The sequence below is a fragment of the Oncorhynchus nerka genome, linkage group LG16 (genome assembly GCF_034236695.1).
Source record: "Oncorhynchus nerka isolate Pitt River linkage group LG16, Oner_Uvic_2.0, whole genome shotgun sequence".
NCBI classification, from domain to species: Eukaryota; Metazoa; Chordata; class Actinopteri; order Salmoniformes; family Salmonidae; genus Oncorhynchus; species Oncorhynchus nerka.
Genome location: NC_088411.1, coordinates 20,896,054 through 20,923,130, shown reverse-complemented (window position 1 = coordinate 20,923,130; position 27,077 = coordinate 20,896,054). Strand labels below are relative to the sequence as shown.

Genomic DNA, 27,077 nt, shown 5'->3' with positions numbered 1-27,077 from the left:
TAGGCCCAAATGGCTACATACTATACTGTAGGCCCAAATGGCTACATACTATACTGTAGGCCCAAATGGCTACTGTAGGCTTAAAGAAAAGCAGTTGCACAGGTGTTAGGAATATTGGAGAGAAGTATACATAGAGTACCTCTATTGTACTTTAGACTTTTTCCACTTTAGAAACACACACCCATTCAACCACCACCATGTTCCTTGGCCAGTGCTTGTAAAATGCTAGATTTTCTGCTTTGATTTGAACTCTACAGCATCGATGTAGTGGTCAGTGTATTACCATTTTGCACCACTGATTTGACTCTTGACAATAGTTCCATTGTTAGTCTGTGGATTCTAACTCTTTGCTCCACCTGTAACCTAACCCCTGGAAATGTTAAGTAGTTAGCTCTCCCTCCAGTTTCCAAATGGCACATGACTGTACCATAACTTTGCTTCTCTCCCCCTGTTTGGGTATATGGAGTGACAGATAACAGATAACGGCATTACTCATATAACCAAGATAAAAAAGTACATTGGAAAAGTGTTCAAAAGTCACCAGATTATGCCTACTATAAAATGCTTTCACTGGAGGGTTGAGTGAGGACAACACTGACTCTGCCTTACCATAGAGACTGCTGTAGTCCCAGTGGATAACATGGACCTGGCTCTGGGCTGGTCAGAGTCACAGGTCAGGTGTTACATGGCTGCCCTCCAGGCCACTGAAATAGGTTAACTGGTTTGATTAATAGTTCAGGAGGGTGAACGGTCAACAGTCAGGGGCCAGCAGACCACTCCAGTCCTCCTTGGTGTGGACTCATGGGAACCGAGTCAGACGACCCTCAGACGAGGGCCCAGACAATCACAGAGCATTCCATCAGTGCCTCTGTTTGAAAGCCTGTGTATTTCCTGCTCGACTCATGAAACATGTAAGCAATGTCACAAGTGGCATTCCAAAGCATCCAATAGGTGATAAATGTGATTTCTAAATTCATACAAATTATGAATTAAAGTGTATAGTAGTAAACGTTGATTCTCCATTATGTTGAATACAAAATAATAGTACGTTAGCATACATGTAGATTTAATATACGTATTTTTTTTGTAATTTAGTATTCGGTGCAGTCAATGGAATCACAAACCCTGTTAGGAAATGCCTAATGAAGTTTTCATTTGTAATATGATAATTGAATACCTAAATTACTCTCGGCCTACATGCCTTTGCGTGGAATTATAATGTTGATCACTGCCACTATCAACATTACTTCAAAGCTGTCAAATAAACTATATTTGATATATAGTATAGCATATTGTCATATAACAACATACAGGTGTTTTAGCATACATAGTAGCCATTTATAACATAAGGCTCTTAAGTAGCCTATGTATACAGTGCATTTGGAAAGTATTCATACCCCTAGACTTTTTCCACATATTGTTACATTACAGCCTTATTCTAAAATGGATTAAATCGTTGTTTTTTTCAATCATCAATCTACACTCCATAATGACAAAGCAAAAACAGGTTTTTTGAAATTATTGCACATTTTTACTCAGTACTTTCTTGAAGCACCGTTGGCAGCGATTACAGCCTTGAGTCTTCTTTGGTATGATGCTAAAATCTTGGCACACCTGTATTTGGGGAGTTTCACCCATTCTTCTCAGCAGATCCTCTCAAGCTCTGTCAGGTTGGATGGGGGAGAGTCCCTGCACAGCTATTTTCTCTCCAGAGATGTTCGATCGATCGGGTTCAAGTCCGGGCTCTGGCTGGGCCACTCAAGGACATACAGAGATTTGTCCCGAAGCCACTCCTGCATTGTCTTGGTGTAACAGTTTTGCTTCCGTCTCTCTCCTCGCCCCTACCTGGGCTCGAACCAGGGACCCTCTGCACACATCAACAACTGACACCCTCGAAGCATCGTTACCGATCGCTCCAAAAAAGCTGCGGCCCTTGCAGAGCAAGGGAAACAACTACTTCAAGGTCTCAGAGCGAGTGACATCACCGATTGAAACGCTATTAGCGCGCATCCCGCTAACTAGCTAGCCATTTCACACCGGTTACATTGGCTGTGTGCTTAGGGTTGTCCCTGTTGGAAGGTGAACCTTCACCCCAATCTGAGGTCTTGAGCGCTCTGGAGCAGGTTTTCATCAAGGATCTCTCTGTACTTTGCTCCATTCATCTTTCCCTCGATCCTGACTAGTATCCCAGTCCCTGCCGCTGAAAAACATCCCCATAGCATGATGCTGCCACCACTATGCTTCACCGAGGGATTGTGCCATGTTTCCTCCAGACGTGACGCTTGGCATTCAGGCCAAAGAGTTCAATGTGGGTTTCATCAGACCAGAGAATCTTGTTTCTCATGGTCTGAGCATCCTTTAGGTGCCTATAGCGGGCTGTCATGTGCCTTTTACTGAGGAGTGGCTTCGGTCTGGCCACTCTACCATAAAGGCCTGACTGGTGGAGTGCTGCAGATGGTTGTCCTTCTGGAAGTGTTTCCCGTCTCCACAGAGAAAGTCTGGAGCTCTGTCAGAGTGACCATCGGGTTCTTGGTCACCTTCCTGACCAAGGCTCTTCTCCCCCAATTGCTCAGTTTGGCCGGACGGCCAGCCCTAAGAAGAGTCTTGGTGGTTCCAAACTTCTTCCATTTAAGAATGATGGAGGCCACTATGTTCTTGGGGACCTTCAATACAGCAGACATTGGTACCCTTCGCCAGATCTGTGCCTCGACACAATCCTGTCTCAGAGCTCTATGGACAATTCCTTCGACCTCATGGTTTGGTTTTTGCTCTGACATGCACTGTCAACTGTAGGACCTTATATAGACAGGTGTTTGCCTTTCCAAATTATGTCCAATCAATTGAATGTACCACAGGTGTACTCTAATGAATCTCATAGCAAAGGGTCCGAATACTTATGTAAATAAGGTATTTCTGTTTCTTCTTTATACATTTTCAAAAACCTGTTTTGTCTTCGTCATTACGGGGTATTGGGTGTAGATTGATGAGGCATTTTTATTTATTTAATCCATTTAATGATAAGACTGGAACACTACAAAATGTGAAAAAAGTTAAGGGGTCTGAATACTTTCCGAATGCACCGTATCTTGCATGACATCCTGATTTCAAATACGACGTGAACTAAAAACAGAAAACATATTTCGGCATATGAAAATCACCACCAGTCAGTATCTGATCCAAACAACACAACACACAGCGAAAAGGATTACAGTAAGGAATTTGACTGACGACAAACAATGTGGTTTCCAATTACACCTTTTGTTATCCATTCAGCTGTGAAACACACTGTATTGTTTTCCAGCTCCAGCTTAGTGTATCAAAGCAGCTCCCACCATTTGGTGAAGGGAGGAGCTGTCACAGCTGTCTCATCAAATACAGACACCAACGACTGAGAGGCAAGTACGATCATCTTAGGTCTCAAAACAGGGACAATACCGTAGGCTGTGGCACTGCTGTTATCCCCTCTTTGTAATGACAACATCTCAAATGGCAATGCTACGGAACAGAACAGCCAGGCCGTGCCAGACTATTCTACTTGTAGATCGCACCTGTGCATCATCGCCAGTTTCGTCATTGTTCATGTAGGTTTTGTGTTTGTACAGCTGCCTGCTCTGCATGGCCGTTCTTTGGAAGGTTTATTAAACATGGTTGCATCTGAAAGTTAAAGCTTAATTCTAGCCAGAATCTTACTGGGGCTAGATCTACAGTATAACATTTAGAATAAAATCTCAAACTGAGTGAGTCAAAGGTGGAGAGGCATAGCCTTCACATATTTGGTTTGCCCATAGTCTATAAGGATTGGGCTGCTTGCAAAACACAGGATAGTGATTGAGATGTATTTACCTCGTAAAAAAAGATAGAGCCCGTTTCTTTTAATGCTCTGGCTATAAACTGCTCTCTGGCTATAAACTGCTCTCTGGCTATAAACTGCTCTAGGGCCTCCTCTATGATAGTGTAATGTAATGTAATGTCTGGCTATTACAAAGTACACTGTACTTACTACTGAGGTAGCCTAAAGTCTACATGTGGAACCCGGCTGGTTTACATCACGACAGTTCAGTAAGGTCATGTCTCAAAAGGGTCTGGATTGACGTAGCAGCCTACTGCAGTAGACCCATTCTCCATGTCAAGGACTAGGTCTGTAGCCAAGGGAATGTATTCATCCTCAACCACAAGTCATAAATCCTTTCAATAAGGAGTGAGAAGTCCTTGGATGCGGCTGATAAATGTTTATCTGTTTTGTAAATGAATGCCAAGAAAAGTGGGCGGTGGAGAAGAGCATTACAGAGAGGAAGTTGTGTCCAAGGAACAGTTTTATCAAATAAGTCAGGGTTGGGCAAAATGTCAACATGTGGTTGTCCATCAGTAGTTTTTTATTGCTATGTCAGTCATTGACAGTCACTCACCCATGTCAGCAAAAACATTTTGATTAGTAAATTATAGCCAGCTATCTAAAATTGTAGTAATCATTGTCGAAATACCGTCTGGGGGCTCCCATTGATTTTGTTAGTCACTAACACTCAGATATCATATTAAAAAATACTAACATTTCTCCCCACTCTATGCAAAACTGTGTAGAATTGCAGGAAATTAGCTGTACAACTGCAAGTGTTTCTCTCCATCATATGGCAAAATGAGTAGAATTGCATGAAATGTGTTATAAAATGGCTAAATCTTCTAAAGTGCCCCATGATAAAATGTGTAGAATTGCAGCAAACTTGCTTTACAACTGCAACATTTTCTCTACGACCATGGCAAAATGTGTAGAATTCCAGGGGGAAAAAATTATTATAATCTCCGCTGTCAAGAGAGGTGCCGCTAAATTGTTTTGCTCGCATCGTGCGGGGCCCAACTAAACAAAATTGTGTTAGCTCAAAAGACTAGGGCCAGCTCTGACTGCATGTGTGGTTATGGATGTGGCCAGTGGTGGAAAAAGTATCCAATTGTCATACTTGAGTAAAAGTAAAGATACCTTAATTGAAAATGACTCAAGTAAAAGTGAAAGTCGCCCAGTAAAATACTACTTGAGTAAAAGTCTAAAAGTAATTGGTTTTCAATCAACTTTAGTATCAAAAGTAACTGTAATCGCTAAAATGTACTTAAGTATCAAAAGTAAAAAGTAAAAGTATAAATCATTTCAAATTCCTTATATTAAGCAAACCAGACGGCACCATTTTCTTGTTTTAAAAATGTACGGATAGCCAGGGGCATACTCCAACATTTAGACATCATTTACAAACGAAGCATGGGTGTTAAATGAGTCCGCCAGATCAGAGGCAGTAGGGAGGACCAGGAATGATCTGTTGATAAGTGTGTGAACTGGACTATTTTCCTATGCTGCTAAGCATTCAAAATTTCACTTTTGGGTGTCAGGGAAAATGTATGGACTAAAGAGTACAATATTTTCATTAGGAATGTAGTGAAGTAAATGTAAAAGTAGTCAAAAATATAAATAGTAAAGTAAAGAACAGATACCCCAAAAAACGACTTAAGTTGTACTTTAAAGTAAAGTACTTTACACCACTGGATATGGGTACACAGACAAACTAGCCACTGTGGCATGATGAGCTCAGTTTTGTTGTGGGCCTCATTTCCATCAAAGTTTCCCATCCCTGATATAAGCCGTACAATCAAAGAACAAGCACATGATGTAAAGGCCTAAAAGAATACCTTGGTTGAAAGAATCAGAATAAATCCAGTTTCACAACCAAAAAAAGTAAAAGGAAGCGCTCTCTCAATGCAGATGAGACAATAGCATCAGCCATAGAGCACCATGTGTTAGTCTATCATCCATCCACAAGAGTGCAGTGGGTGGGTTAACAACATGGCTCGAGCGGGCGGGATTTTCTTGCAGAAAAAATTAACTTAACTCCTGAGGCATACCAGGTCATCTCAATGGCTTTTCTAACAAATACTAAGGGTTCTTAATTTTTTTATATTGTAAACTCAGCAACAAAAAGAACCGTCCCTTTTTCAGGATCCTGTCTTTCAAAGATAATTCGTAAAAATCAAAATAACTTCACAGATCTTCATTGTGAAGGGTTTAAACACTGTTTCCCATGCTTGCTCAATGAACCATAAACAATTAATGAACATGCACCTGTGGAACGGTCGTTAAGACACTAACAGCTTACAGACTGTAGGCAATTAAGGTCACAATTAAGAAAACTTAGGACAGTAAAGAAGCCTTTCTACTGACTGAAAAACACCAAAAGAAAGATGCCCAAGGTCCCTGCTCATCTGCGTGAACGTGCCTTAGGCATGCTGCAAGGAGGCATGAGGACTGCAGATGTGGCCAGGGCAATAAATGGCAATGTCCGTACTGTGAGACAGCGCTACAGGGAGACAGGGCGGACAGCTGATCGTCCTCGCAGTGGCAGAGCACGTGTAGCAACATCTGCACTGGATCAGTACATCCGAACATCACACCTGCGGGACAGGTACAGGATGGCAACAACAACTGCCCGAGTTACACCAGGAAAGCACAATACCTCCATCAGTGCTCAGAGTGTCCGCAATAGGCTGAGAGAGGCTGGACTGAAGGCGTGTAGGCCTGTTGTAAGGCAAGTCCTCACCAGACATCACCGGCAACAACGTCACCTATGGGCACAAACCCACCGTCGCTGGACCAGACAGGACTGGAAAAAAGTGCTCTTCACTGACGAGTCGCGGTTTTGTCTCACCAGGGGTGATGGTCGGATTCGCGTTTATCGTCGAAGTAATGAGCATTACACCGAGGCCTGTACTCTGGAGCGGGATCGATTTGGAGGTGGAGGGTCCGTCATGGTCTGGGGCGGTGTGTCACAGCATCATCGGACTGAGCTTGTTGTCATTGGAGGCAATCTCAATGCTGTGCGTTACAGGGAAGACATCCTCCTCCCTCATGTGGCACCCTTCCTGCAGGCTCATCCTGACATGACCCTCCAGCAGGACAATGCCACCAGCCATACTGCTCATTCTGTGTGTGATTTCCTGCAAGACAGGAATGTCAGTGTTCTGCCATGGCCAGCGAAGAGCCTGGATCTCAATCCCATTGAGCACGTCTGGGACCTGTTAGATCGGAGGGTGAGGGCTAGGGCCATTCCCCCCAGAAATGTCTGGGAATTTGCAGGTGCCTTGGTGGAAGAGTGGGGTAACATCACAGCAAGAACTGGCAAATCTGGTGCAGTCCATGAGGAGGAGATGCACTGCAGTACTTAATGCAGCTGGTGGCCACACCAGACTGTTACTTTTGATTTTGACCCCCCTTTTGTTCAGGGACACATTATTCCATTTATGTTAGTCACATGTCTGTGGAACTTGTTCAGTTTATGTCTCAGTTGTTGCATCTTGTTACATTCATACCAATATTTACACATGTTAAGTTTTCTGAAAATAAACGCAGTTGACAGTGAGAGGACATTTATTTTTTTGTTGAGTTTATTTGACATAGTTTGTTCATTGATCTTCAAGAAAATGTTTGCCTTACCTGGCTTTTAGCCTGCAAAGGTGAGTCGTGGTAGGTAATCTGGCAGGAAGCAGTTGCCAGAGCAGTTAGCTAGCTTGGCCAATAATGTCACATTTGCCAGTAATTATTTACTAACTCATACATGTTGGATATCAGACAGGTGTGTTTTCCATTCATCTTATTTCAGCAGCTTCTCCACCTTAGAACAGGATACACATTTTGTAAATGGCATACAACGGGCAAGCTCAGTACTTTGTTGCCATTTCTGACTTACATCAAAACGCAAGACATAGTTTCAGGTGGCAGGTTTCATAGTTTCAGGTGGCACCTGGTGGTTAGAGCATTGGGCCAGTAACCGAAAGGTTGCTAGATTGAATCCCCAAGCTGAAAAAAATCCCCAAGGTAAAAATCTGTCATTCTGCCCCTGAACAAGGCAGTTAACCCACTGTTCCTAGGCTGTCATGGTAAATAAGAATTTGTTCTTAACTGACTTGCCTAGTTAAATTAAATTAATGTGATATGATACAATTGATACAGTAGCCTAAGTTGTGTGGACTCATTGTCATAAAAAAATCAATACCTTGAAGTGAAATAAACTGTCAAGACTACATCAATAATTTGGATCGTGACTGTTGTATTGATTTGGCTAAATATTTTAAAGCCTACAAAATGTTGAAATATCTATTGTGTTTTTCAGAGCATGGCTGGAGTCATCATTGGAAAAACTGATGTCAAAAGCCATCCAGACCGGAAAAGTTGAGGATTCAATTTCATTATATTTACCCCATTATTTAATACTGGGGAATACTGGGATCTAATAGTCTATATACATTTTCAAGTATTCATGATTGGTATCAAATACAGTGAGTCCTCTTGACTCTGTCTGTCCTCCCCAAGCATAGACTTTCTCCAAGGCTATCTAGTCTACTGTGCTCAAGTTTATTACTTGCTCACTGGTATCCTCTTCTGGCAGGTTTCTAAACTGAACTCTCTCCTTTCTCATCATTTCAGGTTTTGATTTTGACCAGTGGTGACCCATCATTCATGGCAAGTGAGGCAAAGCCCAACATTTTTAGCAATTTTTTAAATAGATAATTATTTTTGGCAGGGCTTTCCTGTTTTTCATGTTATTTTGCCATTAATACATGTCACCTATCAATTTGTAAACAACGTACAAAAAATATTTAAAATTGAGTTAATAAAGCCGCATACAAACATGGTCTCTTTTTTGTTTTCTTGAGTAAGGCAGCTCCAAAATGCAGGTGTTTCAGCCTAGCACAGTGCTTTCTGTGGTGGTGGGGCGAGCCAGCAGAAAATACGAAGCGTTGCGCCATGATTGGCTTCGTGTTCTGTCACTCATGGGGACACTACGTCACCACCAAGTCTAAGGGTAGACCTACAAAATTCTAGCCCTTTGGTGCTGTCATAGAGTTACATTAGAAGTGCCCATCCAAGAAGGCTCAAGATCATTGGCCACAGATAAAATGACATCAAATCACCTTATATGTACAGTAGCTTTGATTAGACTGATCATGTCAACATCATACTTTCAAAATCTTAGCTATCAGTCATCATCATGAATCAAGTAGACAATCTACTGGCAAATCCTTTTTAATCCTTGTCATATGAAGAGAAATAATGAAGAGAAATTAAAGATAAAACGTATCGGTGCTCATCGGCCATTCAACATAAACATTACACAACAAGTTGGAAATCGCAAATTCAACAGTGAGTGGTTTGGAAGGAATCAGTGACAGTGGCTGTGTGGTCCCAAATGAGATTAAGGGGCTCTTTTCCAAGTTTAAAATGATAAACATTCAACATTGGTCATGCTGTCAATTAAGCATGATTTGTGCCGCGCTCATAACTGTAAACTCTGAACTTTACTTCAGTGAGTTCAAGACAACTGGGAAGTCAGGAATAAACAAGCTACGACTGGGAAAATACGCTTTGAACGGTCATCCAACTCAGAATGTAAATCCGGCCTCTTTCTAGAGCTACAACCTGAAGATCAATGACATCATCATGATTCAACCTGGTTTTCTTTCCGAGTTCCCAGTTGTTTTGAAAGCACCATAAATCCAGAGAGTGTCAGACTTTGATGACATAATTTGGCCTGTCAGGACCGCTGCGCCACCTTCCTGTTCAAGTGAGCACAGCACAACAAGGTGAGTCCAAAAATGTATTGTATGCTGCTGCATAAATGATGTAATATGCCAGGGAGATATGTATACTATAGCTAAGAAAGTAATACTAAGTGTATGTTGTGTAGTAAGATGTTAGTAGCCCATGTGCCTCACCCTAATAATTTGGTATATTTACCATCTTAATTTTAACTACTGTTCTGACTTGGTGGTGCACATGTAGCCTATGGCCTGTTTTAGTGAAATGTAATCATATAATATCGTAAGAGCTTTCATTGTCTCATTGTCTCATTGCGTATATGCCCCCTTTATTTATCCTATGGTTTGGACTTGGTGTACAGGGAGAACACTAAGAACGACTCACAGTTCTGAATTCTGTCGCTTATAAGGGCACAATGCGAGACCAAGATGCAGATACAGGAGACAGATGGTTTGAGTCTTTGATATTTATTAATAATCCAAAAGGAGTAGGCAAGAGAATGGTTGTGGACAGGCAAAAGGTCAAAACTGGTTCAGAGTCAAGGAGGTACAGTGTGGCAGGCAGGCTCGAGGTCAGGGCAGGCAGAATGGTCAGGCAGGCGGGTACAGAGTCCAGAAAACATGCAAGGGTCGAAACCAGGGATGAACTAGCAAAAGAGAATAGAACAGGCGGGCGCACGGGGAAAAACACACTGGTTGACTTGGAACATTCAAGACAAACTGGCACAAACAGACACAAAACACAGGTTTAAATACCCAGGGGTTAATGGGGAAGATGGTTGACACCTGGAGGGGGTGGAGACAAGCACAGAGGAAACAGATCAGGGTGTTACACGCTATACATTTCAAAAGATCTAAACAAATAGTTATATTGACTACGTCTGTCCTAGCTCTTATCCACTTGTTGTCCCCTTATGCCATAGTTTGAACATCTCAATTCTCATTAGAAACCACATTTCTTTAAGCAAGTCAGCAATATCAGCTATGTTTTTTTTAAAGGCAGTAAATGAGGCTGAATGAACTATTTCGCTACCTTATAAGACTCTGCTGATAGCCAAGTGTACCAGTGGTAAGATTTTGGGACTGCTGTTGGGACAGCTTTATATAGGCCCTAACATTTTGTGGGCACCGTTTGTCACCGTTCTAGTGCAATTCTGTCCTACCAAACAAAAAGGCAGTAACTGCTCATAGAGTGGAACTGAGAAAAAATGCTTTTATTTACCTTGGTTTCACAGTAGCTTTATGCAGTTACTACTAACATGACCTCCATTTTCTCCAAAACACAATACAATAGAGGCAGGATACTTGTCCACGTGATTAAGCATGTATTTATTGTAGCAAAAAATGCCAAAAACGAATTTTTGACCAAATGAGCAGTTACTGCCTTTTTGCTTGTTAGGGCAGAATGAATGTATTGTTTAGTGTTATGTAGTGGCTTTGCTGGCATGCATCCCACTTTCCCCCCACCAAGACCTACATGCTAAAATCGCCACTGGTTTTGACAGATTCACTTTTGTCTTCACAATCAAGGACTCGCCAGACTATTTAATTAATGTCTCCTTGTGGGGCAATGATGAATACATCAATGGACTGTCTAACACTTTCAGCGTAGGAGACTGTGGTGAGATTATACATTAAATTCAATTATATCGCTATGAAGATAGATTATAGATCGTGTACAAATACAATGTGTCAGTCTTTATGATATTTCTAAGACATTTATAATTACAATAATTTATCTGTATTTGATCCCCCTTAAGTTATTATAGAAAATCCTTTAGTTGCTACCAAATATCCTGAGAAAGAGGACAGATTCTACCCCTCAACTCCCAGGTACTGTAGTAAACATTACTATAGTCGAAGTAATATAAGTATCAAAACCAGTTTCTCTGTCTCAGCTTCTACAGGTTGCTGGTAAGTGAAGCTCACTCCCAGCTATCAATATGCTCTGACATAGAAATGACAAACAGAACACTGCCTCTGCTCCACCTGCCTGTGAAGAACTCCAGGGACTTCGACTCTCTGGGAGACATTCGTGGCCAACGGACAGAGCCTGGACGGGAATGTCATTGACATACTTGCTGCCGTTCAGTCCGTAAGATCTGAGAGTGCATCGAGTGAAGTAGGTCTTGAGTAGGGTACTATCTGGTAGGGTTGTGTAAGAGCCATAAACTAGGCCCTGTCATCACACGTCCAGCAGTATAAGTACCATATGTAATAGAAACACTAAAAGCATTCAGCAAGAAAAAGAAAAGTGTTGTAAATATTTTCCAAACCACTATTTCTGCCCTCTAGATTGCAGAGCCAAAGTATTTCACCACAGCCGATGGACACAAAGGGCAGAGGCTGGAAGGGAAGCTTTTTGATGATTCTGTCACATCCTTTCCCTTAGTATGATAGGAACTAAGATGTACCACTGTACTCCTTCTTCAATATCCCCATCCTCTCCCCTGAGTAACCATAACAACCTCTGTATCACACGGCTGGGACAGAGAGGCGATTCAGCTAGTTTAGACTGATACCAAGAGAAACAGGTTGGTATACAGTGGGCACTTATTCTGTTACTTGTTCAATGGGAATGTGTGAGTTTTTGTGTTTGTTTAAAAGGTTTTGGACTGAATTAGACTTTTCTCTGTACTTCCAAGTGCTCTTTATCTCGGATAGCAGGATTGGTTTTGACAGCTTCCGGAACTGCATGACAGCTACAGTCAATTCTAAAGCCATAATCACTGTCAACCCGGGTAAGGATATCACTTCATCTGGACTGATCATATCTGTTTACAACACGTGCCTTTTCTGCATTGAGAAACAGCAGATAATTGTTTTTTTAAGAGCATATTTTAATGTTCACATTATTCATTTAATACAGTACCTAATACTGTAATTAATGTGATTATGTTTGAGATACATAAGATACGAAGGAAGCCAGCCTTCTGTTCAGCTATGCCAACGAGGTCTCTGAATCTTTTGGATGAGGATGACAGGTCTGGAGATGTGCCTGGTATGTAACAACTATGACTGTATTAGTATTATCCTACATTTGAGACTTTTGCAATCATGATTTTATTTATTTATATTTATTTATATGATTTTATTACATGCACCGAATACAACAGGTGTAGAATTCACTGTGAAATGCTTACTTAGGAGTCCTTTCGCAACAATGCAGAGTAAAAAAACTAAGGAAATAATATAAAAAATGTATCGGAAATAGTAACACATTAAAATAACAATAATGAGGCTATATACAGGAGTCATTACCAAGTCAATGTTCAGGGGTACAAGGTAATTGAGGTAATATGTACATCTAGGCAGGGTTGGGTTGGTTACTTTCTAAATGTATTCTGTTACAGTTACTAGTTACCTGTCCAAAATTGTACTCAGTAACACAACTTTTGGATTAACCAAATTAAGTAATGTAATCTGATTAATTCAGTTACTTTTAGATTACTTTCCCCTTAAGAGGCATTAGAATAAGACAAAAATGTATGTTACCAATTGAACCACATCTATTGCAGGATAAATCAATGTTAAAGTTTATATAGCAGGCCATATGGATGTTACATTTTACTTTATGGGTTGGTTATGTAGGCTTCTAAACCCATCGCTTTCTTCTACATATAATAATACGATTAAATTATATATTTACATTGAAAACCAAAGACTATCAGAATTCCAGAAATTCCAATAAATGTTATAGCCCTTGATTTTTAAGAATAAGACTTATATGGAAGTATAGATGAGCCAAATTGTTTTACCTGAGCATAACCCCAAAACTAAGAACTTATTTGCCAGCCCTACTCTGTTGTTCATGGAATGGCATGCTTTGAGCACTACTGCATTTAATATATACTGCATTTAATATATTTAACCTTTTATTTAAAAAAAAAGTGATATTTACATGTGAAAAATGAATGCCATATGCTGCATTTGCTGTAGGCCTATTGTTTAACTGTTTGTCAGTGACACTTTGATATCTTGATAATATTCAGCTGTTTAAAGGGCAAATCCACAGATGAAACAATAACAAAACAGTTGCCCCACCTCTGTTTTGGTAAAAAGCTGGGGGATGGGCCTGGAGAAATGTAACCACTCTCAGATTAATTGACAAGGATGCAAGTACATCCATCATATCAACATGATTGTTTTAACCATGTTATGAGGCTACACCGTGTTTGTTTACATTTACAGAGAAAAACAAGCTTATGTTTTGTTTTTCTTATGGAGTGTGAATCTTCAAGAATCAATGTATGTATGTATATACAGTGGGGTAGGGGGGAAAGTATTTAGTCAGCCACCAACTGTGCGGTGTTCTCTCATTTGTGTCTGGAAGCAGCTAGCCAACTAGCCACCATCAGCCAGTTAGCTGGGTGCTTGACTGCCCTTGTGAGGTCAGAACGCTCGGATCAACCCTACTCCTCCGTCAGAGCGTCAAATGTGGCTCTGAATTTACAAACGCGGACTCTGGCACTCCAGATTGAATTTACGAACGCACCCTTTGTCTATATTATATTGTTACTTAAAATTTTAAATAAACAAAGATATCGAGCTACCTAGCTATCAGACACATTTTCGTATATGAAGCCAGTAGGCGGTGGTAATAAGCCAGTAAGGAAGAAGCTAACCGGAACCAATATAATTTGATCCCGGAACCTAGCGTAAAGTACTTATTGTAGTGAGGGAACTATTAGTCAGACGCCCTACAGTATTTCCGGAAAAAAACATAAGCAAGGCTATTTACAGCTTTCACATAACTTTTGTCATTAAAATATTACATATCTTGGAGGTAAGATAATATTTTTCATAGCTAGTGCCATTTGCACACGATTTGTTTAGATGTCAACCATGTCACCAAATGGTTTAACAAACTAAATAGACAAGGCGACTAGCTAGCTAGCAACCCAATAACTTTGCTCTAGTCCATCGCGCGATGACAATACGAGTTGCCCTTGCTCTCTGGCACGTTAAATTGATTATTTCATAGAGTTTTGAATATTTTTTAAATGACTGACTTGAATATATTCTAGAAACTCACCAAAGTAAAAATGTTACTACTGTGCTTGAGAAACACTAAATGTAGCTCTGGTTGACACCATATAATGCGCATGGACCAGAGCTACTAAAGGATAGCTCGGCTTACGTCTGGCAAGTTGTTGACGTGCTGTCAGAAAAACTTGATAGCTAAGTAACAGTGACAAAATTATTGTTCACTGGCATTATTGCTCTTCAATGCCTCTAATATTTGACACTGTTTTACGGCTCGTTTTGCAGTGACAACATACAGCACTCGAACATGAACGTGAACCAGGGTCAGGGAACAGTGGGGAGTGACCCGGTGATTCTGGCCACTGCTGGATATGACCACACAGTGCGGTTCTGGCAGGCCCACAGCGGCATATGCACCAGGACAGTCCAGCACCAGGACTCTGTATCCTTACCTTTGCCTGCTTCACACATCTATCAAGAGAGACATTGCTTGCTGGTTTTGACTTTATTTCGTTTCAAGATCCCATGTCATTGTTGATTGTAACAACTTAGAAAGGCCTCCAACTCCTTGATTAGAGATCTTTTTTTAAATAAACAACATCCCCTAGTGAGCACAATATGTTGATAACATATTTTCAAACAAAAATAGTATTTTGATCCTAAGGCTGTTATTGCACAATCATTATAGCTTGGCTGCCTTTAATTATTTTCTTAACCAATACTTTAAGCAAGTGAACTCCCTCGAAGTTACTCCCGACAGAAGTATGATTGCTGCTGCAGGTTTGTGCAGAAATAAGATATTCACACCCATACTCATCATAATCATTAACATGGTACTTGACTGTGTATCTTTTCTTCTATTCCAAAGGTTATCAACACATTCGTATGTATGATCTAAATTCCAACAACCCAAACCCGGTCATAAACTATGATGGAGTCAGTAAGAACATTACGTCAGTGGGCTTCCATGAGGACGGCCGCTGGATGTACACAGGAGGAGAGGACTGCATGGCTCGCATCTGGGACCTGAGGTACTCTTGATAATATGGCGACTGTCGCTTCCTGCTGTGTTTCTGCCTGCCTGCTATGGAATTCTCACCAATCTACATATATTGCTCTGGTCCTAGGTCAAGGAACCTGCAATGTCAGAGGATCTTTCAGGTCAATGCTCCCATCAACTGTGTATGCCTCCATCCCAACCAGGTAAGTCAGTGTCTCAAAAGCGATGAATGAAATATGCCACCACTAGAGGGAGCACTGTGACTGATACAGAACTGTCTGAGTTGTACCAAAGACGATACAGTATGAAGGTAGGTTAAAACTGCTTCTCCAAAATAAATCCATGATCACAAGTGTAGGCGAAGTCATAGCGACGTTGGTTAGCTAGGCTCATGCGTAGACCCAATGACGTGTTTCTAACTGTCGTCTCGCGCCGAACTGCGCATGTGGAGGCCGTCAAATCAAAGGCACTCCTTCGATATAAAAGTTGTTTTGACAAAAATGAAAATCTCAGTTTGTCACTTTCTTGAGGTTGGCGTAGTAACATGTTCAATTACTTAAGACATTGGCTAAAATCTAGGTTGCCCCTTTAGATTTTGAGAAGATGAACAACATTGACTTCTCAAACCCCAGCCTGGTTTGTTTCGCAAGTGTTCCCGGAAGTCTTGCAATGTTGCGCCTCTGAGTTCAGAAACTCTGTGGTTGTACTGTAACTGTTGATAAACACCTAGGTTAATCCTTGCCTTCTTTAAAGTGGTAATCAGCAGTTGAAACAAATACAAAGCGTACTCAAATCAAACGTTATTGGTCACATGGTGATATTATTGCGTGTGTAGCAAAATGCTTGTGTTCTTAGCTCTAACAGTGCTGTAGTATATAACAATACACACATCTAAAATAATGGAATTAAGAAACATAAATATTAGGCCTCCCGGGTGATGCAGTGGTCTAAGGTACTGCATCGCAGTGCTAGCTGTGCCACCAGAGACTCTGGGTTCGGGCCCAGGCTCTGTCGCAGCTAGCCGCGACCGGGAGGTCCATGGGGCGATGCATAATTGGCCTAGCGTCGTCCGGGTTAGGGAGGGTTTGGCCGGTAGGGATATCCTTGTCTCATCGCGCACTAGCGACTCCTGTGGCGGGCCGGGCGCAGTACACGCTGACCAGGTCGCTAGGTGCACAGTGTTTCCTCTGACACATTGGTGCAGCTGGCTTCCGGGTTGGATGCGCGCTGTGTTAAGAAGCAGTGCGGCTTGGTTGGGTTGTGTTTCGGAGGACGGATGGCTCTCGTCCTTTGTCTCTCCCGAGCCCGTACGGGAGTTGTAGCGATGAGACAAGATAGTAACTACTAACAAATGGATACCACGAAAAAGGGGTTAAAATTTAAAAAGATACATAAATATTAGGACGAGCAATGACTGAGTGGCATTGACTATAATACAGTAGAATAAAGCAGTATGTAAACATAATTAAAGGTACTAGTGTTCCATTATTAAAGTGGCCAGCGATTCCAAGTCTATGTATATAGGATAGCAGCCGCTAAGGTGCAGGGTTGAGTAACGGGGTGGTAGCTGGCTAGTGATGGCTATTTAACAGTCTCATGACCTTGAGATAGAAGCTGTTTTTCAGTCTCTCTGTGCCAGCTTTGATGTACCTGCAATGACCTCACCTTCTGGATGATAGCAGGGTGAACAGGCTGTGCCTCGGGTGGTTGATGTACTTGATGTTCTTTTTGGCCTTCCTGTGACATTGGGTGCTGTAGGTGTCCTGGAGGGCAGACAGTGCCCCCGATGTTGCGTTGGGAAGTTTGAGGGTCTTAGGGGCCAATCCGAATTTCTTCAGTCTCCTTAGGTTGAAGAGGCGCTATTACGCCTTGTACCCCACACTGTCTGTGGACCATTTCAGTTTGTCAGTGATGTGTACGCTGAGGGACTTGAAGCGTTTCACCTTCTCCTCTGCGGTCCCATCGACGTAGATGAGAGTGTGCTCCTTCTGCTATATCCTGAAGTCCACAATCAGCTCCTTCGTTTTGTTGATGTTTTTTTCCTGACACCACTCCGCCAGGGCCCTCACTTCCTCCCTGTAGGCTGTCTTGTCATTGTCTGTAATCAGGTCTACTACGGTTGTGTCTTCTGAACTTGATGTTGGAGTGCGTGGTCATGCGGTCATGGGTAAACAGGGAGTACGGGAGGGGGCTGAGCATGCACCCTTGTGGGGTCCCTGTGTTGAGGATCCGCAAAGTGCAGGTGTTGTTTACTACCTTCACCACCTGGGGGTGGCCCATCAGGAAGTCCAGGATCCAGTTGCACAGTTCAGACTTAGGGCCTTGAGCTTAATGATGAGCTTGGAGGGCACTATGGTGTTGAAGGCTGACCTATAGTCAATGAACAGGATTATTATATATGTATTCCTTTTATCCAGATGGGATAGGGCAGTGAGATGGCGATTGCATCGTCTGTGGATCTAATGGGGCGGTAAGCAAATTGAAGTGGGTCTAGGATGTCAGGTAAGGTAGAGGTGATATGATCCTTAACTAGCCTCTCAAAGCACTTCATGATGACAGTAGTGAGTGCTATGAGGCGATAGTCATTTAGTACAGTTACCTTTGCTTTCCTGGATACAGGAACAATGGTGGACATCTTGAAGCAAATGGGAACATCAGACTGGGATAGGGAGAGATTTAATATGTCCGTAAATAATCCAGCCAGCTGGTCCCTGCCACTTTCGGTAAATAGCTGAGGGATTGTGCTGGAGAAATGTAACCACTCTCAAATTCATGGACAGAGCAATGAATGCAAGGACTGACTATCCATGATAACAAAATTATAGTTTTAGCCATGTTCTGATGGTCTACAGTGTTTGTTTACATTTACTTTGTTTACAGACATAGTAAAACAAGCTTATTTTGGGGTTTGATGGGGTAGGGAAGTTGAACTTAGCTCATGGGTACATATAATTAATTTATAAGTCCAAAAATGTATGTAGCAACTGCATATTGACCCTTTTTAAAAATTCTGCTTATTGTATCTAATTGATTCTCAATCAGGCTTGTGTATTTTCCAGGCTGAATTGATCGTGGGGGACCAGAGCGGTGTGATCCATATCTGGGATCTGAAGACCGATCACAACGAGCAGCTTATTCCTGAACCAGAAGTGTCCATCAACTCAGTCCACATTGACCCAGACGCCAGCTACATGGCAGCAGTCAATAGCTCGGTCAGTATGCTGAAAAATATAATTTTGTTATACTGGACACTCTAGTACAGGGATGGGCAACTTTGATGGGGTTGGGGCCAGAAAACATCTGAACTCGTCATGAGGTGCCACAGTTTCTCACGGGTCTGTGCAACTATAGTGCCAGTCAAAAGTTTGGACACACCTACTCATTCAAGGGTTTTTCTTTATCTTTACTCTTTTCTACATTGTAGAATAATAGTGAAGACATCAGAACTATGAAATAACACATGGAATCAGGTAGTAACCATTTTTTTTTTTTAACAAATCAAAGTATATTATATCTGAGTGAGACTCCATAACCAAATCAGGGGGGGGGGGACCCAGCCGGTAATTCGACATTGATAACAAGTTTACATAGCGCCCAGCTAGCTTGGCAATCTAAAAAAGTTACCTGACTGACATAACAAGAGGCACATTTTTGAAATGTCACTTTCTGTAGTCTCTATTCTAACTCGAAACAGTAAGTTGAAACCCCTACTGAGGGCCTTCAAGAATGGCCGGTTGCCCATCCCTGTTTTAGAGTTAATTTTGTCTAATACGGCACATTTTTCCATGGGGTGTAGAGCAAATGTTTTAAAGCACGTTTGCTGCAATTCTACACATTTTGCCATGGGGCTGAGAGAAGATTTAGCCATTTTCTAACTAATTTCATTCAATTCTACTAATTGTGCAATTGGTCAGAGAGAAAAATTAGTTGTTTTAGAGCTAATTTTGTACAATTCTAAACATTTCGACCATGATAAGTTTAGATAGCTGGCTGCTAAACTATATTGAACAAAAATATAAATGCTACAATTCCAAAGATTTTACTGAGTTACAGTTCATAGAAGGAAATCAGTCAATTGAAATAAATAAATTAGGCCCTAATCTATGGATTTCACTTGACTGGACAGGGGCACAGACATGAATGGGCCTGGGAAGGCATAGGCCCACCCATTGGGGAGCAAGGCCCAGCCAATCGGAATACGTTTTTCCTAACATGGGCTTTATTACAGACCAAAATACTCCTCAGTTTCATCAGCTGTCTGGGTGGCTGGTCTCAGACAATCCTGCAGGTGGTTACACATGGTCTGCGGTTGTGAGGCCATTCGGACATACTGACACATTTTCTAAAATGACTTTGGAGGCGGCTTATGGTAGAGAAATTAATATTAAATTCTCTGGCAACGGCTCCGGTGGACATTCCTGCAGTCAGCATGCCAATTTGTAGCATTGTGTGACATAACTGCACATTTTAGAGTGGCCTTTTATTGTCCTCAGCACAATGGTGCATCTGTGTAATGATCATGCTGTTTAATAAGGATCGGACCCAAATCTAACTGCCTGTAGCTAAGGACCTAAGTCAAGGATATGCATATTTTTGATACCATTTGAAAGGAAACACTTTGAAGTTTGTAGAAATGTGAAATTAATGTAGGAGAATATAACACATTAAATCTGTTAGCTCGTATTTTTCTTCCATCTTTGAAATGCAAGAGAGAGGCCAATATGACTTAGTAATCTAGGTGCAATTTAGATTTTAGCCACTAGATGGCAGCGGTGTATGTGCAAAGTTGTAGACTGGTCCAATGAACAATTGCATTTCTGTTCAAAATGTTGTATCAAGACTGCCCAAATGTGCCTAATTGGTTTATTAATACATTTTCAAGTTCATAACTATGCACACTCAAACAATAGCATGATATTATTTCACTGTAATAGCTACTGTAAATTGGACAGTGCAGTTAGATTAACACAAATTTGAGCTTTCTGCCCATATCAGATATGTCTATGTTCTTGTTACTTACAACCTCATGCTAATCACATTAGCGCACGTTAGCTCAACCATCCCGCAGGGGGGACACAGATCCTGTAGAGGTTTTAATCAGCTTCTTGATATTCCACACCTGTCAGGTGGATGGATTATCCTGGCAAACGAGAAATGCTCACTAACAGAGATGTAAACAAATTTGTGCACAAAATTTGAGAGAAATAAGCTTTTTATGCGTATGGAACATTTCTGGAATCTTTTTTTATTTCAGCGCATGAAACATGGGACCAACACTTTACATGTTACGTTTATATTTTTGTTAGAATAATTTACCAATAAAAAAGAAAGTGCTAATTTGAGTTTAAATTGTGATCACTGTCCATCTCTCACAGGGAAACTGTTACGTTTGGAACCTGGCAGGAGGGATGGGTGACGAGGTGACACAGCTCATCCCCAAAACCAAGATCCCCGCTCATAAGCGCTACTCCCTCCGCTGCAAATTTAGTCCTGATTCCACGTGAGTACACCACACACATTTTTTTAAGGAATGTGTGCATAATCCAACATGAACTATTTAGAAGTAGGAGGCTTTGATTGCATTTCTTGTATAGTTACTGTGTCTTTTCTCCACAGTCTGCTGGCGACCTGCTCGGCGGACCAGACGTGTAAGATCTGGAGAACATCTAACTTCTCTCTGATGACGGAGCTGAGCATCAAGAGTAATAACCCTGGAGAGACATCCCGAGGTTGGATGTGGGACTGTGCTTTCTCTGGAGACTCACAGTACATTGTAACAGGTCAGTGTTATATTTCTTCCCAGTGTGTTTTATTATGCACGATAACAACTAAATGATTCATGTGTATTTACACTTTATCTAGCTCTGTTCCTGTAGGTTTTCACTCCAACCCTAATCTAGCAATTAGCTGGTTGATAAGCTGATCGGTTTAGTTACAACTGGGGTTTGAGCATCAACTTACAGCAGGGTAGCTCTCCAGGAACAGGGTTGGAGAGCCCTGATCTAGGGTAAGGGATAGTTTTTGCTGTTGGAAAGTGACTGACTTCCGTCCTTTCTAGAGTGGCTAGATTGTGATGATTAATCCTGAGCCGCGACTGCATGGAGCCTCAAACTCATTAGTTAACTCACTTTTGGGCAGTTCTGACTTGTGCTCCAACGGATCAATCAGTAAATGTGATGAATTTCCTTCCAGCCTCCTCTGACAACCTGGCACGGCTGTGGTGTGTGGAGACTGGTGAGATCAAGAGGGAGTACAGCGGCCATCAGAAAGCTGTGGTGTGTCTGGCCTTTAACGACAGCGTGCTGGGCTGAGGAGACAGCAGCAGTGGACTCCAGTGGATGAGAAGGAGCTACACTACAACGAAGCTCTGTGACTGTATATATATCTATATCCACACACCCGTCTGTCTGCTTCCACAAAAGCTTTTGATTTATCAGGATAAGAGAGGGGAGAGGCTGTTTTTATATTTCTCATAAGGACCACATTTCAACAGATTGGGGATACAAGGAGATCTATGGGCTTGTTTGTGTCTTATAGCTTGGGCGAGGAGTTTACTTACCATGAAAAACTCTGGGCCATAGCTAGATTCATGTATTTGGGTTCAATAGCTTAATCAAAGGTGAAAGTCTCAAATGTGAGGTCTTTGAAAAACTGATGGATATCTGTAATGTGGACTGTACAGGATATGATGAACTCCAGTAAAGTCTAACTGGTGTGTAACATTTACTCTGTGGCGCTTTTGTCTTGATTCTCTGTTTAATACATCATAACAGGAACTACCACAAAGTCTGAAGAGTTGGAAAGATTCTATTTCCCTTCTCTATAGTAAAAGAGACAATCCGTATTTTACACAACTGTTCTTTATTGGAGGGATCAAGTCATTTTAACACAATCCAATAAACGGGAATGGTTACACACAATGACTCATCTGCTGTGGGTTGCAGTACAGGAAATAACAAGCACAAAACTCTTATACTCTCCAAAACTGCCACAAGGGAAGGTATTATTAAACATGAAGGGAGGGTGACGAGGGGAGTCTGCAGATAAACTTGACAGCTTGTTTCCGTCCCTCGGAATGGAAAGGACTGGGGCGAAAGCTTAGAAGGGACTAAGGTAGCTGCAGTATTGAGTCAAAGCTGGCTGCTGTTCCCCGGTTGTATTCAAATACTTTTTTTTCTGCAGCCGGCGAATTAGCAGGGATGAGAAGGATCACTTTGTTTCCCTGATCAGCGTTGGTATGTGCTGCCTGAGAGTGGGATGATGGCAGGTCACTCCGGCAGGTAGTAGAAGCAGACAGACACACAGATGTTACTAGGGAAGCAGATGTCAATACAGAAGTAGACCAGACGCTGTTTACCTGGACCTTCAGAGAGAGAGAGAGGGTTTGTTACTAAACAGGCAGTTTGGTAGCGAAGACCAACAAAACCCAAGTGGCGTAAAGTAAAAATAGCAGTGAGTTCAGCCTAAAGGTTGTGCTTCTTATTTACTTCTGGCACACTGCAAAGGTCACACAGCACTTCAATTTAGCATTATGCTAACTAACTGTAGCAGGAAGATCACCAGTGCAATATCTAACCCGTACTATAGCAGAGAGCACTGATGGCTACTCTGAATCCCCAGGTGAGTAAAACTGGAAATACGGTTCCATTAACAGATGGTAGTTGGCTTGCATACTTTGGGGTTTTGTAGTGATGAAAAAAGTACTCAATTGTCATACTTGAGTAAAAGTAAAGATAACTTACTAGAAAATGTCAAGTAAAAGTCACCCAGTAAAATACTTGAGTAACAGTCTAAGTTTACTGCTGCGACACTGCAAAGGTCACACAGCACAGTAGTTTAGGATTATGTTTCTCACTGCCCTATTCTGGAAAGAGCTGCCAACACACAAAGACACAGGGAGCAAGCTCTCCCTCAGTCTGAGGAACTTGTTTTACAAAAGAGCCCCTGGTCTTTCCTTTGTATGAAATATGACTATTGATTTATCCCAGAATTGAATATAAAATTGGACCCACTTTAAAATAAAACAGTCCACAGTTACATAAATGTACATCATTGTGTGAATGTGTATTTAGCATGTAGCTATAAATGTGAAGGGTACGCTCACCGTCTTGTCTCCTGGTCCAGTGGATGGAGCTGTGTCGACACAGGGCCTGTAGAGGCTCCTCCAGGGTGGACACATCAACCTGACTGCCCCCCATCACCCCCAGGAACTCTGTCTGTCTCTGGGTCTCATTCCCCAACAACACCTCCTGGCAGAAGAAGAACACATTTGTCTCGGGATTATGAATGATGAGAGCAAGCTAAAGGGACAGCAAAAGAGGAATTATGATTACACTGCTTGTGAGGTCACCTCAGTGGTTTTTCTAACAACAAATACAAGTTGTGTCAATTAAGATTATATATAAGGATAGAACAGTGTGCTTTGGCAGACCTGAAACTCAAGCTGCCATTATAGAGCAGTGTCTCTATTAGATCACTTCAGTGGCCTATGCCAGGTTATACACTCAACCCTGCATCATTCTCAGCTGAACTCTGGTCTCTCTCATTTGGCACAATGGCCATTTAGTAATTGCACCATTTACACTGGTGATGAGTCCGATAGGGACCACTTAAAGTGCCGTTATGCCTGAGCGAGCCTTCTAACAGTCCGATTCCCTCCACTCTTAAGAGCATTATGCTGCAGAACAGATATTTTGCTCTCAGAAAGGCCCAGCCTTTTCTATGTGGATGAAGTCTATCCATTAAATCAGACACTTAATGACCACAATCAGTGGGTGGTTCTCGTGCTGAAGTATAGTTCTACGAGATACTTAATACCGTGAGAGTCCGAACTCAAACACAAACACAAACGACTATGTTTCTATCAGATAGCATGAGAAAAGGATAAAACACTTGGGATTTTGGCATTCGTGGCATATTTCTCTTTTGAGTTTATATGCAACTTAAGTCTGTACAACCACTTAATGATTGAATGAGTCCAGCTGCACAATGGCCCATAACTGTGGGGTAATGAACTGGTAATTAACTAATGACATGAGTAATCATACACCAGCTCTTGTGAATAAATGAATTATCCTAGGCCCTGATAACCATGATTCAATCTGATATGAGCAAGTAATCGACTCATAAAGTAAAACGCTAATGGGCCTCAAAATAAAATAACTAACAAATACCCAGCACTGGTAGATATGGACATGGCCCTGTAGATACACAGTACCACAGCAGAAAAGCAACCCATCCGTTCTTCAATGACCATTGACATTGACCAAACATAGCAAAAAAATCACACCTCATTAAAGATGTCCACTGTAGGACTGGCCCTTCCCTCGCTAACCAACCATAGTTTCACCACTTTCTCCAGCCCAGTGAAGCCTTAACAAACCCAGTAGTCCCCAGACAGAGTGGCCATTGTGCAGATCTGAGCCTCACTGCTGTCCCAACCTGTAAGGGGATCCAGGGAAGAGAGAGGTCTAGGAGGATCAGATGCCCTGAGGAATTCAGTCCTGGAGAGACACTACACTATAAACATTTAAGGCCTTATTCGGCCTATTACCTCCCACTCGTTCTCTGGACAGGGAGAGGAGAGGGATGCTAAAATCAACACTTCTAACTCCAATAGGGTCTGGCTGGCCATGGAGTGAGACAGAGATGGCACTAAGCTATGAGTCACTTACAATTATCCACCCCCACTGCCAACTCACACATTAGCAACAGTGTAAGGTAACAGGGCACCCTCAACTGAGAGCCGGCTGACACAGTAGGGTGTTTCTGCGTACTCTTTAGTTGTTGCCATGCCAATAAGTCCCTATGTGACATATTTCCTTTGCATGGTAACAGGCTCATATAAAGTGAAATCCAAAATAGTATATTTCATACACTGTTATATGTTAGAAAGGTGAAACATCTTTACCGTTTGCATTGACTGCTGGAGAAGGGACTGCATGTTTTCATAGTCAGATTTCTCCATCTTACTCAGGTAGCAATTCTCCTGGTTCATAGGTTTGTAACATATCAAACCCTGCACAAACAAACATAACACAATGTCAGTTCAGCACCCATTGAAGCTCAGTTCTAGCATGGGAATCTGTTTCTAGACAACCAGCCTTTTACAATGCAACAATGTGGAACAAGGAAACAGAAAGGTGCAGCTTGCCTCAGTTCAATACACTTTGAACAGGTCTGCTTCTTACATGTTTGACGTCAAAGAGCACGGTGGATGTGTGGTTGGCCGGTGAGGTCACAGTATAGGTCACCAGGTCGTTGTGCTTGTCCACCAATGCTGATTGTTTGATCAGGGTTCCAGTCAGATCCGGAACTGTGATTCTGACAACCTGTAAGGACCACAGTAGAGGGATAGGTTTACTCAATGTAAACTCATCATCAACATTGTGATTGTACAAGTGTGAGCGAATATTTTGTACATCAACCACAGTCATGTGTGCATCTACGTTAGATTGGGCTACAACACCTCACAGTTTTAATGCCAAATACAAAGCAACGTGTTCCCGACAGGTGAATCAGGTGAGAGTTGTGTCTCCCACCTGTGCGTCGGGCTGTCTGACCCATAGATGCCCCCTGACACCGAGGGCGATGATGACCAGGAGGAGAGTGGCACTGAGGGTCACCCAGAATGCCTTGTGTGGGAACTGGCAGGACACTGTTGGACCCTCGTCCTGAGGAGACATACACAACAACAGCATATCACAATCTACATAGCCACTTGTCTGGGTGAGTGTCTGACTGTTTCTGGATTCAACAACATTGTTGACTTCAACAAGTTTGTTAAAACTGAAATAGAATGGAACACTATACTCTATGACAGTGATCAACTGGATTCAGCCGGGGGAGGATTTTTTTCTTGAGCAAATAGTCAGGGGGGCGGAACATAATGACAAATAATTTGTAGACTTCAAATTGACCGCAAGCCCAAACAGATATATTTAACTAAAACATAATCATTTCAAACCTTGCTTACATTTGTATACAATCATGTCTCTCTCTATATAATGCTTGGGAATACTTGGGAAAAGATTTCCAAAATTTCAATCACTTGGAGCTGATTTCCTGGTATTTTTTGCTCAGAAAACTTGGGGTGCCAAATAAAGCCGCCAGTTGGGGACCCTGCTCTGTGAGTGTTGCACAAATAACATTACCACAACTTAGTCTTTCTATCTGTATGAAAATAACTTTTCCAAGAGCAACAAAATCATTGAGGCTAATAAAAAAAAAATCAGACATTTGCCACAGATCATTTAAGCCACCACTGAGCAAGGTACAGATGAGTCCCACTCCTACCATGCGTTGTGAATCCTCCAACCCGGTGGTTTCTGAACGTTTCCAACACCTCACCATCCTGTGTCCGGTGACTTCTCTTCTCTCACTCCGACTTCACCCTTCTTTTCTCACCTATCTGCATCGAGCTGCGGTCATGACCAGCACCGAGTGAGACGCTCTGCGATACACCTGGCCAACTTCTCTCTCTCGCTCTCTGTAGACCTGTCTCCCCCTCTCCTCGCCTACC

General features: G+C 42.0%; 2 protein-coding genes and 1 pseudogene across 2 annotated transcripts; 2 read left to right on the top strand and 1 right to left on the bottom strand.

Moving 5' to 3' along the window:
- The first annotated feature begins 640 nt into the window (after window positions 1–640).
- Window positions 641–12,579, top strand: LOC115144486 (meiosis-specific with OB domain-containing protein-like; annotated as a pseudogene).
- A 1,668-nt stretch (window positions 12,580–14,247) lies between these two features.
- On the top strand, window positions 14,248–22,282 carry mlst8 (MTOR associated protein, LST8 homolog (S. cerevisiae)). The gene is made up of 9 exons (XM_029685064.2): window positions 14,248–14,356; window positions 14,842–14,998; window positions 15,285–15,336; window positions 15,425–15,587; window positions 15,684–15,759; window positions 18,616–18,768; window positions 20,932–21,056; window positions 21,173–21,336; window positions 21,749–22,282. The coding sequence occupies exons 2-9, from the start codon at window positions 14,864–14,866 to the stop codon at window positions 21,865–21,867; spliced, it is 987 nt and encodes a 328-aa protein (XP_029540924.1). The 5' UTR covers window positions 14,248–14,356; window positions 14,842–14,863; the 3' UTR covers window positions 21,868–22,282.
- A 118-nt stretch (window positions 22,283–22,400) lies between these two features.
- bricd5 (BRICHOS domain containing 5) lies at window positions 22,401–27,065 on the bottom strand. Its single transcript, XM_029685067.2, has 6 exons — window positions 26,852–27,065; window positions 26,098–26,229; window positions 25,747–25,887; window positions 25,467–25,574; window positions 23,661–23,805; window positions 22,401–22,919 (listed from the first exon to the last, which is right to left on the bottom strand). The coding sequence occupies exons 1-6, from the start codon at window positions 26,906–26,908 to the stop codon at window positions 22,825–22,827; spliced, it is 678 nt and encodes a 225-aa protein (XP_029540927.1). The 5' UTR covers window positions 26,909–27,065; the 3' UTR covers window positions 22,401–22,824.
- Window positions 27,066–27,077: the final 12 nt, after the last annotated feature.